Raw genomic sequence first — 13,205 nt, forward strand, 5'->3', positions numbered from 1 at the left:
ATTCTGCACTGGGAAAATGCAACTTGGAACTCCTCTTGAGAATGAGCACTAAAATGAAAACAAGTGTCTTGTCTCATAAGGAAAGAAACTTGTGAGTATTAATTGAAACAGTTTTCCATATGGCATTGAAGTCACTTGGCTCGTGTGTTCTTGTCCTCAAGGTCCAGGCTTGTGGCTACTTAGGATAGAAGCAGAAGAAAATTCTGAAGAACTAAATAAAGCTGGAATGCTTTGACTGTGCTTCTTTCACAGCTTTTGAAGATCCTGATAGTGCCGTTGATGACCGAGATAGTGACTATCGCAGTGAGACCAGCAATAGCATCCCACCTCCTTACCATACGACTTCCCAGCCCAATGCTTCTGTGCACCAGTTTCCTGTGCCTGTGCGATTGCCACAGCAGCTGCTACTTCAGGGCAGTTCCCGGGATTCTTGCAATGACTCTATGCAAAGTTATGATCTTGATTATCCAGAGCGGAGGGCCCTCAGGTGGGTATTAGAAACAAAGCACTTTCTTTTCCTCATGTGTAGTTTCCAAGATACAACTGACAATATTTTGATGCTTTAACTTGAGGTGGTAGTGCAAATATAGCAATCTGAAAGGCCAAGCTCCAGCCGTTCTGTATAGATTATCGGTCTTTTTTTTTCTCTTTTATACATCCCCATTTAGACATTTCTGTTATAAATATTTCTCTTTATGATCAGTGATTCTCACCTGGTGGGAGCATGCTCACTTAGGGTGGATGATTGAAAACCAGCCCATGCCTGTGCCCAGCCCAGTGATTCTGATACACTTTTCACCAAGATTAAAAAAAGAAAATCACAGATGTTAAATGTTTGGATAATCCTTCCTACCTAAATATTTCCCTGGGAACTTTAGATGATCTCTTCATAGCAGATTCAGTACTTTTGCTGGAACTTTAGAAAAATTTTAAATACACAAAACATGGTTAAAAAATGTTAAGGTACAATAACACATATAATGAAGAATCTCCCACTTGCACCTGTCCTTCTCTACCCCATCCCCTTCCTGTCTTCTAGTTCTCACACCACCCTTGTTTGTTACTTATGTACCCTTCCATAGACTATTGTCATATATTTTTGAGTATAAAAACAAATATATACGTATATGCTCCCCCTCCTTCCCCCAACTTAAAAAAAATGCTAACAACATTTGGACAAATACAGTCAACATCCATATTCGTGTTATCTAGATTCATCAATTGTGTTAACATTATGCTACATTTACTTTTTATTTCATTCTCTCTAATGTATATTCATATGTGCATGCCTTTTTTTTTTCTGAACTATTTGAAATTAATTGCAGATACCATGTTACTTTACCAGGAAGTACTTGAGCATATAATTCCCAAGAGAAAGGACTTTCTCTTACATAGCCTCAATATAATGATCACATTTAAGAAATGTAATAATACAATGATACTATTTAATATATGGACCATATTTAAATTTCTCTAGTCCCAATTATCTTCTGTATATTTCCTTTTTTCCATTTTCCATATTTCTATTTTTGATCTAGGATCCAATCAAAGATCATGGTACATTACATTTGATTTCCTATTTCTGTAGTCTATTATAATCTAACATTTTTTGAAGAGTCCAGGCTAGTTGTTTTGAGAATATGCTCTTAATTTGGTTTGGCTGATTGTTTCTTCATGTTTAGAATCAGGTTAAACATTTTTGGCAAAAACATTACAATAGATGCTCAGCAGACACATGATTTTACTTTGCCTTTTTTTTTTTTTTTAATTTTTTTTTCAACGTTTATTTATTTTTGGGACAGAGAGAGACAGAGCATGAACGGGGGAGGGGCAGAGAGAGAGGGAGACACAGAATCAGAAACAGGCTCCAGGCTCTGAGCTGTCAGCCCAGAACCTGACACGGGGCTCGAACTCACGGACCGCGAGATCGTGACCTGGCTGAAGTCGGACGCTCAACCGACTGCGTCACCCAGGCGCCCCTTACTTTGCCTTTTTATTGGTTATGTTTAGTTTGACCTCTGAGTTAAGAAATCTGGTATATGCCAGATTTTCCAGTGTAAAGTTACCCTTTGTAATTAGAGTATCTGGAATGATACCCTAGATTGTGTCCTTATTCTGTTTCCCCAACAACATTTTACCCATTAATTGTAGTATCCATTGATGATCCTTGCCTGAATTAATTATTGGTTGGAGGTTAATATTTTATTTTTATTTTTTATTTTTTTTAATACGGAATTTATTGTCCAATTGGTTTCCATACAACACCCAGTGCTCCTTCCAACAGGTGCCCTCCTCAGTGCCCATCACCCACCCTCACCTCCCTCCCACTCCCCAGCAACCCTCAGTTTATTCTCAGTTTTTAAGAGTCTCTTATGGTTTGGCTCCCTAACTTTTTTTTTTTTTTTTCCCCTTCCCCTCCCCCATGTTCTTCTGTTAAGTTTCTCAGGATCCACATAAGAGTGAAAACATATGGTATCTTTCTCTGTATGACTTATTTCACTTAGCATAACACTCTCCAGTTCCATCCACGTTGCTACAAAAGGTCATATTTCATTCTTTCTCATTGCCAAGTAGTATTCCATTGTATATATTTTAAAAACCATTCCAGTTTAGCTCATAATTTTGGTTGCTAAAATTCACCATCCCATAACATAATATCATTTCTTTTTGCTTATCTTGCCAAACTGGTGAATATTAATCCCAAGCCTCAGATGGTTGCCTACCTGCGATACAACATCCTGTCTCAGTTTACTATCATCTGTGGGAATATTTTAAATGAAACTTTTTCACCTATCAAACATCACATAGAATTTTTACTCTTTATAATCTGATTTTAAAAAGAAATAGGCCAGGAATTCTACTGTAGTTGGTCTCTACTCCTTGCTGGTTTATTAGTGAACATTTGCATATTTTATATATTTGATTTTAGTTGTTTATATTGTCCTACTTTAAGAAAAAAATAATAGCAAAAATCCATGACTTCTGACCTTCTTTCCCTCTATATTTCCAAGTTTTAGATGTGTAGGCCAGCAATAATAATGGTGCATCAACCTAAATGACTACATTTTATTTAATTATTACCCTATTATTATTTTGATTGTTTCCTAGGCTACTGCTATAATAATGTTTAGAAGAGTATTAGTAATATACTTTAAATTGCAAATTTTTTCCTAAAATGTTTTTAACTTAATCCCATATAAATTTGGTTTTATTGTATCAGTATAAGAAATGAGTTTAAAGAATAAATATTTTTTCCTCTCCAGCAGAGAAAAATTAACATGATTTTTAAGTAAGCTTTTATCATAGACATTTTTAACTTAAATTTTTGAAATGATTCATCCTTTAAAAAGTTTGAAGAAATTTTATCACCAGCATTGATTTTTAAACTTCTCTCTTACTATAAATACTAAGTTCTTGGAGATGGTCTGAGTCCTTACGTTACACAGTTTTTTAGTAAGAACATTTAAAATCCTGAGGGAACAAATGTTCTCAGTACCTGCCAGTAAATTAGAAGTGTAAGAATAAATAGCTTCATTCACTATAGCAATGGCTATCTATTGATTTAAGTTGAAGTAAAAAGCCTTCTAGGCTGGAGTTAGTTTAGTTTGAGTTTTTGCGGATACTGGAGAATAATGAAACTCCATGTAAAAAAAAAAAATATGTTAGATTGGATTTCCTGTCTCAACCAAGTGGGCTTTTTTGAAAAATATTTTTAAGTAATCTCTATACCCAGTGTGGGGTTTGAACTCACAGTAATGAGATCAAGAGTTGCACCTTCCACCTACTGAGCCAGCCAGGTACCCCAGTCAAATGCGCGTTCACCTAATGAATCCAGAGTAACTGGAAACTTACATAAATTATGTAAAAGCCCATAATTTGAGATTTGAAAATAGAGTTGGACTTTGTTAGATATATAGCCAAAGTATCTCTAGTGTTGAGGGATCAAAAGCAAAAGAATATCTCTTGAAGTTTATTATTAATACCTCTTCAGTTTCTCCCTTGAAGATTTTTAGTGACTATGAGACCACTATGATCTTCTTTCTGCTTCCTAAATAAATACAATTGGATGTTAGGTCTATAAAAGAACATACTGGGCTCACAGGCTTCTAGTCTGCAGGTCCTCTATATACCCCCACTTGAGTACACAGAAAGTGGGCAGTTTCTAATCTAACTGAAAGAAAGGTCAAGTATCTTATGTATTTATTGACTTAAGTTGGAATATAGCTTCTAGTGTTATAATCAATATAGGGAAAGGTCGTCATTTCACTGTGATCCTCGATGCATATAGTTTTAAATTTCATAAATTGTAATGCTTTAAATAATATGCTCTTGTTGGTCCTGTAACAAGGTTTGCCTTTTGACAATCAAAGATTATTTTTATTATGTGGATAGTTTTTCTTTTTAAAAGAAATATGTTTGATCATATTCTTGACTATACTGCCTCAAATAATAACTTACAGTAAGTTAACAGCTTGACATCTTTTCAGACCCAAATTCATCAACAAATTTAGGTTTCTTGAAATCCCTTGATATATTTTCATCGAATACTTAGTTCTAAACTTGGGCATTGTAAATACAGTCTAAATATTGAGGAAACATGTTCATTTTGTTTGTCTCTATCTTTCTTAGAAAATAAAAGGATCCTAAAAAGCTCATGGTAGCAAGTGAAGTACAGTATTTTAAAGTTATTATTATAGCAGTTCTTTTTCTGATGTGGAAAAAACTATTTGACTAAATTGCTTTAATACTGATTTAAGAACATGTAAATTTCTTTATCATACGTTTTTAGTCTGAATGGTTTTTGTCAAACTATTTTATTTTAGTTTTCTCATTGAATGTGCACTGAATTTTATGATTTGTTTCTTCCTTTTCCCTGTTTCATCTTTTTTTTTTGTCTTACTCTTCCTCCAATTTTATCCCTTTATATCAGACAAGACTTGCAGGCTAAGAATGACAAAATTAGGATTATTTCAGCTTTCTCTGATGTTGACTATGAAGAGCAAGAAGGTACATATGAGGAGATAGAGGGGGAAATACCACAAGAGTTTCTAGAAAACAGTAACATAAAGGAAGCAAAAGTAAAAGAAATTAGAACTCTTTCAAAAACTGATAAATCTTACAGCCGTCAAGAACAACAGAAGTACAAGAATTGGGAAAAGATACCATCACAGGGCCAAGAAACTGAATTCTCTACTGCCTTTAATTTTGACCTTAAGTATGAAACATCTGTGTTCTCCAGTTATCCTCAGAAATATGATACAGTAGATAGGAGAAGAAAAAATAAACCCTTATACCGTGATTTTGAACACAGTCAAAGAACACAGTACAATGAAAGATCAGAAACTAAGACTGACTTCAAAAGTACATATCCTGACACTGAAAATTGTAACATTTGCCACACTGAAAAGAAGAAACAAAATTACCCAATTTTGCACCCTTATAAAAACGGCTTTGTGGTCAAGAGTGGCATCTGGACCACCAAGTTGGAAAATCATGATTACGATCTTTCTGGTGGTTACAAGAACTGTGAAAAATCATCTGGCTTAAACCAGCATGTCACTAATTTCACTCCATTAGATATTCTTGAAGATTCTACTAGTAGTACTTCTGAGGAACTTCTGAACTCTCCTCTCACTGATAAGCCAGAAGGTTTACTGTCACCAATAAGTCATCCATCCAATATCCATCATAGTGGAGGCTTTCCTGAAGAATACAATGTAACAAATCCAGCATTCCCATTACAAAAGATGAACTGTGATGCAAACACACTTGGAGATCTGTCTGGGTGCCCCATGGAAGAGATGACCCCTCCCTCTCTTGAGGAACCCAAGGAGGACTATGTTGATACAATGGATGAGCTTCAGTGTTTGGTAGAAACTGTGTCAGAATATTTAGCAGAGAAAGAAGAGGAGATTAATGGATTTGGTTCCCTTTCACGAACTGAAAAATCACTTAAACACAATAGTACTGGTAATAATGCAGAACAGAAAATGCTTGGAGATCAAATACCACCTTTAACCATTGTCAAGAATGACAAGGACAAGGCTGTCTCTTTCCCTGAGCTGAATGGAGTGAAATGTGCCGTTGGTTCTTTGTTCAGTTCACTTACAGAAAAGGTAGGTTCGGGAACAAAACATCTAACAACCTCTGTGGAAAAGCTGGTTTATTTAGTTCCAGAGAAAACAGAAACTCTTGATCAGATAGAGACGACTAATTCAGGATCTAAACCCAGAGCCAAGTCTGTATTGGGGAAGGATCTTTCCATGCGATCTCCATTATCCTCTCACACAGTTGATAATAAAGATTTTGGCAGAAATGACAAAACTTCTGAAAATGAGCACACAGGTGGTAAAACTGGAAATTTAAGCCTTCAGGATGCAACAGAGACTACTGGAAGGGACTCCACTCCACAGAGTCAGAGTTCAGTTATAAAGTCTGTTTTCAGCATGTTAAATCCATTAAAGATCTTTTCCGAAAAGGATGAAACCAAAAAAGATGACCAGAACAAGCCAACAAGAAAGGAAAGCTTTGTTGGGTGTGGTTCAGAGTCAAATCAAAGGAAAGACGCCCTTGGCAATGACAATAAAATCATCACTTTAGATAGGCATGATGGAGAAACTACAAGCTCATCCCAAATGCCCACAAGTGAAGATTTGTTGTCTTCCCAAGTGACCAATGAACCTTCAAGCTTAGGTGGTTCTGCAAATAAAAAAGATGATATTGAGAGTCTCTTGGAAAGAAAACCCTGTACAGATTTGTCTCTGGTACCACATCAACCAAAAATATGTGCCCAAAACACTGTAGGACATCCTTGTATAGCTGGCAGTACAACTGCAAATAGAGAGTCTTCTTCAAAGACAGTAGAGGGGGACAAAGTTACTGGTGATGATGATTTTCTTGAGCCACTCAGAAAATCCTTTAGCCAGTTTTTGCTCACTTCACCTGAGACCTGTTCAAAGGAAACTTTGTCAGAATCTATGAAAATTCACCAGTTGGAGGAAGATGGATGGGAAAGGGGCCATAAGAAAAATGGACATTCCTTTTCCTTTAATAGAAAACTACATATTCCATTTTTCAGAGTTCTTAGTCATTCTGAGAAACAGCAAGATTTAAGAGAGAAAGGAAGCATTTTTCCTCTTTTTAAATTTCCTTTCACTGATGGTCGTACCACTGTCAATGACCAGAGTTTTCCTGACTCAGCAGTAACTGTTGATGAAGAGATCCAAAGAAACTGCCATGAAAATGCCAAACTTAATTTAATAAAATCTAGTTCAGTTCCAAATATTCATAATAATTTAGGGAAACCTGATGATACAGAAACATTTAATAAAAATGACCAAATAAATTGTCCTGAAGATACCACACTTAATAGAATAAAGTCTAATTCTGTTCCAATTATTAATAACGATCTTGGGAAATTTGGGAATATAGAGAAATTGAATTCAAGTGGTCACACAGCAGCAGAGAACTGTCAGATAGATACTTTAGCCATCCCTGAAGTTGTGTCCAAAGAATATATTCCTTCAGATTCTTCAGAAGAAAGTAAGACTCTTACACAAGTGACATCTTTAACAGTATCAGACTCATTAACATTTACTTCTACCATTTCAAAATCCACCTTGGTTAATGAAATTAATGAAGACAAACTTGTAGATAAAGCCTCTAAGAAAAGAATCCAAGGAGGCCTCCTTTCTGGCCTATTTAACAGGTTTTCTTCTCTTCAAAACTTGTCTAATCAACAAGAATTAAATTTGAAAAGTGGTGACTCTCATCATAATAATAATACTCCAGGATTACTCTCTGGAATATTTAACTTGATACACAATAACAATGTGACTGATTGTAAACCAGATGAGGCAAAGTCCATGTCTTTAGGCAATATAAAAAGTTTGAATGGAAATAAACATTTATCTGTGGATGAGATCCCTGTTACTTCATGTGTGACTTCTGAGAATCAGAAGAACCATGTTGAAAAAGAAGAAACATCTGGCTTAATAAAAAACTTTATATCTTCACCTAAAGAAAACATACCATTATCTGATGCTTGGGTTGATAATGATCATTGCTCTCCTATGTGGAAAAACCAGCTAAGTGAAAAGAATTGCCCCTCTTCTGAGGACAGGATACTTGACTTTGCTCCGAGCACTCAGCAGGGCCTCTTAGAGAAATCTTTGGCTGAGAGGCTGACACCACACCATGTTCTTAAGGAGAAAATACATGAAAATTCAAACAAGTTAAACCCACATACATTAAATACTAACATTCTTAATAAATCAAACCACTATCAGGCTTTTGAAGACATGAATAATCCTTTCTGTTCTGAATGGGACTCTGATATAAAAGATTTCTCTAAAAATTCCAGAAAACTTCAGCCAGTTTATTATATGCTAAATCAAAATACATTCCCATCAGCTGATGTTTTCTTGTGGCCTGACTCAGAAAGCTCAGCAATAAATTTTTGCCAAAAGGATCAAACTGCAAATATCTTGGAGTGGAAAACAAATCCAAACAGTGTCATTTGGCGTGACTTACCATATGAATCATTGGACCAGTTAGCATTTAATGAAGATAACTTATTAAGAAGTGATATGTGGGCAGCTCACTCAATATATGGAAATTCATATCTTCCAATTAGTGAGACTACGAATTCACTAGAAGAATTGCCCATTGACTTAAGTTGTTCTTCAGGTTATGAGAAGACTACATATTCTGTAGTTGATCAAGAATCATTAAGAATGGACGAAAACTTTGTTTTTTCAAGTGTCAGTTATGACTACCAGGAATGGTGGTCATGTCTTGAAAATGGAGTGTGGTGGCCATCAGAGAATGGAGATTATGGATATTATATGTTTCATGATGGTCAGTATATGTATTATCTCCTCACTGATTCTACTGGGCAGTATGCCTATTTATTTATACCTGATTGTTCTTATCAAGAATATTTGAATTGTGATTTACAAACAAATGATCTATCAAGTATTATGTTGGATGACAGCATTATATCAGCCTGTAGTTTTAAAGTACATGACAAGGAAGATGAATTATCCTGGTATGTTGAAGAGGAACCAATTGATGACCCTCTTGATTTATCTGTAGTTTTGCCAAAAAGTGAGGGACCAGTGTATCTAAATTTAGGAACCTTTTCACAAGTACTTGAACAGTCAAATTATGGCCAAAAGGATCAACCATTAGATTTTTCAGGCTATAATCTTCAAAAGTTTAAAGGAAATTTTAGATCTTTCGAAGAAGTGGTGTGTAGTTCTGAAGACTTTGAATATATATTGGATCTCAGAAATCAGCCCCAAACTATTGGTAATCATGACTTAAATAAAAATCCTGTTATAGAGAGAAGTAAGTATCAGCTTCTTGCTAAGGATGCATCAATTTACCCTTCCAGTTTCCATTGGATTCAGTCTTCTGAAGAAGCTACCTCTTTGGTTCATTTTGAAGATATGACTAATAGCCTACAGCAAACAGGAGAGATGTCATCACTGAAAAAAGGAACCTCATTATTTTCTGCTTTGGGTGCTTTGGTTACAAGGACTTTGAATTTTGATGAGAATGAATCCTTAGAGTCTTTGGTTTTAAAGAAAATGAATCAGGAGTCAGACTTAGCAGAGCTCACAAATGGTGGTGTTCAGTCATTAATCCTGAATGAGCAATTAGAGAATAACTCCCAAAATGAAGAAGAAGGTCTTCTCAAGAAGGATTTAGAAAGAAAAACAGTACCCAATGTTCCGCAACCAGAATTTAAAAATATGAAGCAAGAATTCCCTTTAAATAAAAGTATTCATGTGAAAAAACAAAGTTTGTTAAAATCTGTTGTCCAGGTAAGCCAAATAACTCCTCAGGCTAAAGCAGATATAGAAAATGAGGAAATCATTACAGTTGACTCTGTTTCCATTCCTCTTACATCACAATTCAGTAAGGATGAACCCAAGAACTGTGAGCTTCTCCATGACCAGTCTTCCAAAGAGTCTGAGAGTACATTATTTAAAAGTGCATTGAAACTCTTTGGTCGGGGAGAAGACCCTTCAGTAAGTGTGGTGTCAAATGGAAAACAGGCATCTGGATTTTTGAACCTTTTTAAAACCCTGGCAAATAAAGAAGGATCACCAAATTTAGAAAAGAATGAAGATAAAAATATACCTTCTCAGCAAAAGAATGAATCTTCTGGTGTTTCAAATTTTTTTGGTACCCTTGGGGACTTATTTAAAACCAATGTATCTTCTATACAGACAACTGAAAATATGTCTGTTTCCTTGATGGTTAATAAGGATGAAGTCAAATCAAGTCCTAATCCTGCACAGCTAAATAGCCAGGATGTTGGGAACTTTTCTGCTATGCCAGTTGCCTCTAAAAGGAAGGTTCGAGTTAGGAGTCTGAACAAGCAGATTACTATTGATGACAGTGGGCTAAAAGAACCATCAACTGTAGATATACAGAGTAATAATTTGACTGGAAAAGAGTTATCTTCCAGAGACCACCTAATCCAGCAATCACCAAACCCATCGTTCTCAAGAAATTGTCTCAAAGAGTCTTCCAGAGATTCTTCAATAGAAACTAACGTTGTGTCTACAGTGACAGAAGTTTCAGGAAGTAGTAAACTGTCTGTTGATATTCTGAGCAGAAGAAATTCAAATGAACAGGATCATTCTTCTGACCAAGACTGGAGTTTTTCAACTGCCACAACATCTCCATCTCAACCAGAGTTGCCAACCAGAAAGAGTATATTTTCTTTCCTGACTGGATCTGAAAAATCTGAGAACAGAGCCTCTGCTGCTCTACCAAGAACCAAATCTCAAGCAGAAAGGCTATTCACACTTCCTTCCTTTTTTTCCACTACTAACTCAAGCAGCAAGAAGGATGCCGCTCATAATAGCCCTTTTAGTTTCTTCAGCTTGTCCTTTTTGGACGAAAAGCAGCAGACTCCTGGGGAAAAACATAGCCTTTCAACAGTTGCTCCAGTGACTTCTCAGCCCTGTAAGAAGCCAAGTGTTTTTGTAGACATGAGTGGCACAATGACTAGAGAAGGTTCCAGTGGCAATAGAGATCGCATAATCCAGGAGGTAGCTCATGAACAGCAAATAGTTCCTTGTGTTTCTATTAGCAACACTACTGAGGTTACTTGCCTTACAGATGAGCTCAATGTAGAGGACTATCAGGGAAAACTAGATTCTAGTAATGGACCAGGGACATCTTTAGCAAATTTCCAGATGAATAAGTTGCAAGACGATGTTCCTCATTCACCAGGATTTCAGGTACAAACTGAAACTCTGCTCATTGGTCCAGAGACCCTTGGGGTAGCTCCCTATGAAGAAGAGCCTTTCATACAGGAAGTCTTCCCTTGTGACAACCTGGCCAAGTCTTTTTCACATGGTAACCATTTGACTAAAAAGCTCAACAATTTAGACAGTTGTACTAACTACCACCACAATGAAAGATTTACGAGTGACCCTTTGAACTTGCCATTAGAAAAGGCTCTTGATGACACCTTAACACAGATCCTGGAGGCAACCTCGCCCTCTGTGGAGCAAGGGTATACAGGGCACCTCCAGAGCCTAGAGACAGATAAAGAGGAAGACAAATCAATGTTGGGCTCTTCAGTAGAAATGTTTTCAGGGTTTGTGACAAAAGTGAAATCTTTCTCTGAGTGCTTAATTGAACCTCCCAAAACTTTCTCTGGACTTTTCTCCTCTCCTAAACCTCCAACAAAAAACTCCTTTTTCTCTCTTTCTTCTCGTGCATCATCTCAGTCCCTCAAAGGTGAGTTACTTGGAATTTTTAAAAGTCCCAAATCAGAGACTCACAAACAAGAATCGCCGATCCCAGCTACTGCATGGCCTCAAAATGGTAGTTGCAGAGATACTGTAGGATTAGTACCTCCAGGAAATTTATGGGGAGAAACTTCCTCTCCAGAACTCAATTCAGAATCTACTCTCAGTGAGTGTAGAATGACTGTGGTTAGTGCAAAGTCAGACTCAGAGATCCTGATAGATGATACTAAATTAACAGCTGAAATGGAAAACAATAATATTCCTGACAAGATTCTAGAATCCCAAGATTCTGAAACAATTAGGGCTGCACCTTCTGTTTCAGAGGATGATACTGGACAAGGAGTATTGTCTCTGAGTGATGAAGGAGACATGGGGTTGTTGCAGGGCACAGACACAGAGACATCATTGGAAGCAGAGCATATTTCATTGCCATCACAGTTGGATCCAGATCCTACCTGTGTGGCCAAAGAGCTTCCTCCTCCATTTCAGCCACCTAGTCCTCTTGAGCCAGAGCCAGCTATGCAATCTACCTCCACAAACCAAGACTTCTTGGAGCTACAGGCAGCCAATTCAGTAGAAACCAATACTCCACTATTTAGTGAGGCAAATGTTGGCCAGAGTGCCACACCAGAAACCCCAGGATACCTTTCTCAACCACTCCTGGAGGAACCTGTGCTTTGTGCCAGAAAAAACTGTGAGATACTTGATACCCACAAAGATCTACCTGCAGTCCCCCAAGAAACAGAGCAGCCAAGACCTCTTTTTGAGATCCCAAATATGACCAATTGGCCAAAACTCCATTTCCCATCCTCTGCCACTGACTGTGGGAAACCACTGAGGTCTTTCTTTTCCCCACCTTCCTCCTCTGGCAATAGAGCAGCAGAGCCTGGTTTAATGGGCAGTTTTAAGAAGTTGTCAAATCTATTTGAGGGAGGTAGTGAGGGGAAAGGGAGTACACTGGCAGGTGATCTAAAACTAAGGTTTGGAAAGAAGCTGGATCTTTCATTCACATGGCCAAAAGAGAACAAAGCGGGCCCTGAACAAATCCCTGCAGAATCCTCTTCTCCAGTTTTGGTTATCAGCGGCGATCAGGATCTTAACTCTAGTGAGGCTGACAAAACTTTAGAGGCTTCTCAAATAGCTGGAGCTAGTGCTGAGCCAGCTACTCAGCCCTCTGGGACCTCTGAGCAGCTGGAGACCAAGCCAAGTATATGTACTCAAGAGCTTTCAGGGCCTGGAGAAATGGAAAACCAGCAGGGAATTTCAGCATCTGGAGAACACTGGGGTTCCAAAAGCAACCTCTCGACCTCCACCTGTCCTTCAGGGAGTCATAAGGAAGAACACTGCACTGTCACTGAGCTGCTTCACCAGCCAAAAACACAAGAGGAGGTGATGCCTGCTAGCTCTGAGTCTCTTTCAGATGTGCAG

At 37.3% G+C, this 13,205-nt stretch overlaps 1 protein-coding gene across 8 annotated transcripts in view; it reads left to right on the forward strand.

Moving 5' to 3' along the window:
• UNC13B (unc-13 homolog B) overlaps window positions 1-13,205 on the forward strand; it is a 158,237-nt gene that overhangs the window by 54,665 nt on the left and 90,367 nt on the right. For all 8 annotated transcript variants that reach the window (XR_005792535.1, XM_040481595.1, XM_040481594.1 and 5 more), the window contains 2 exons: window positions 253-487; window positions 4,931-13,197. Coding sequence is in view for 7 of the 8 variants with exons in the window: in XM_040481595.1 (XP_040337529.1) it covers window positions 253-487; window positions 4,931-13,197 (8,502 nt within the window). In the remaining variant the exon portion in view is untranslated. The remainder of the gene's footprint in view (window positions 1-252; window positions 488-4,930; window positions 13,198-13,205) is intronic.

Source organism: Herpailurus yagouaroundi, unplaced genomic scaffold, assembly GCF_014898765.1.
Source record: "Herpailurus yagouaroundi ecotype Mexico unplaced genomic scaffold, PumYag 160, whole genome shotgun sequence".
Taxonomy (NCBI): Eukaryota; Metazoa; Chordata; class Mammalia; order Carnivora; family Felidae; genus Herpailurus; species Herpailurus yagouaroundi.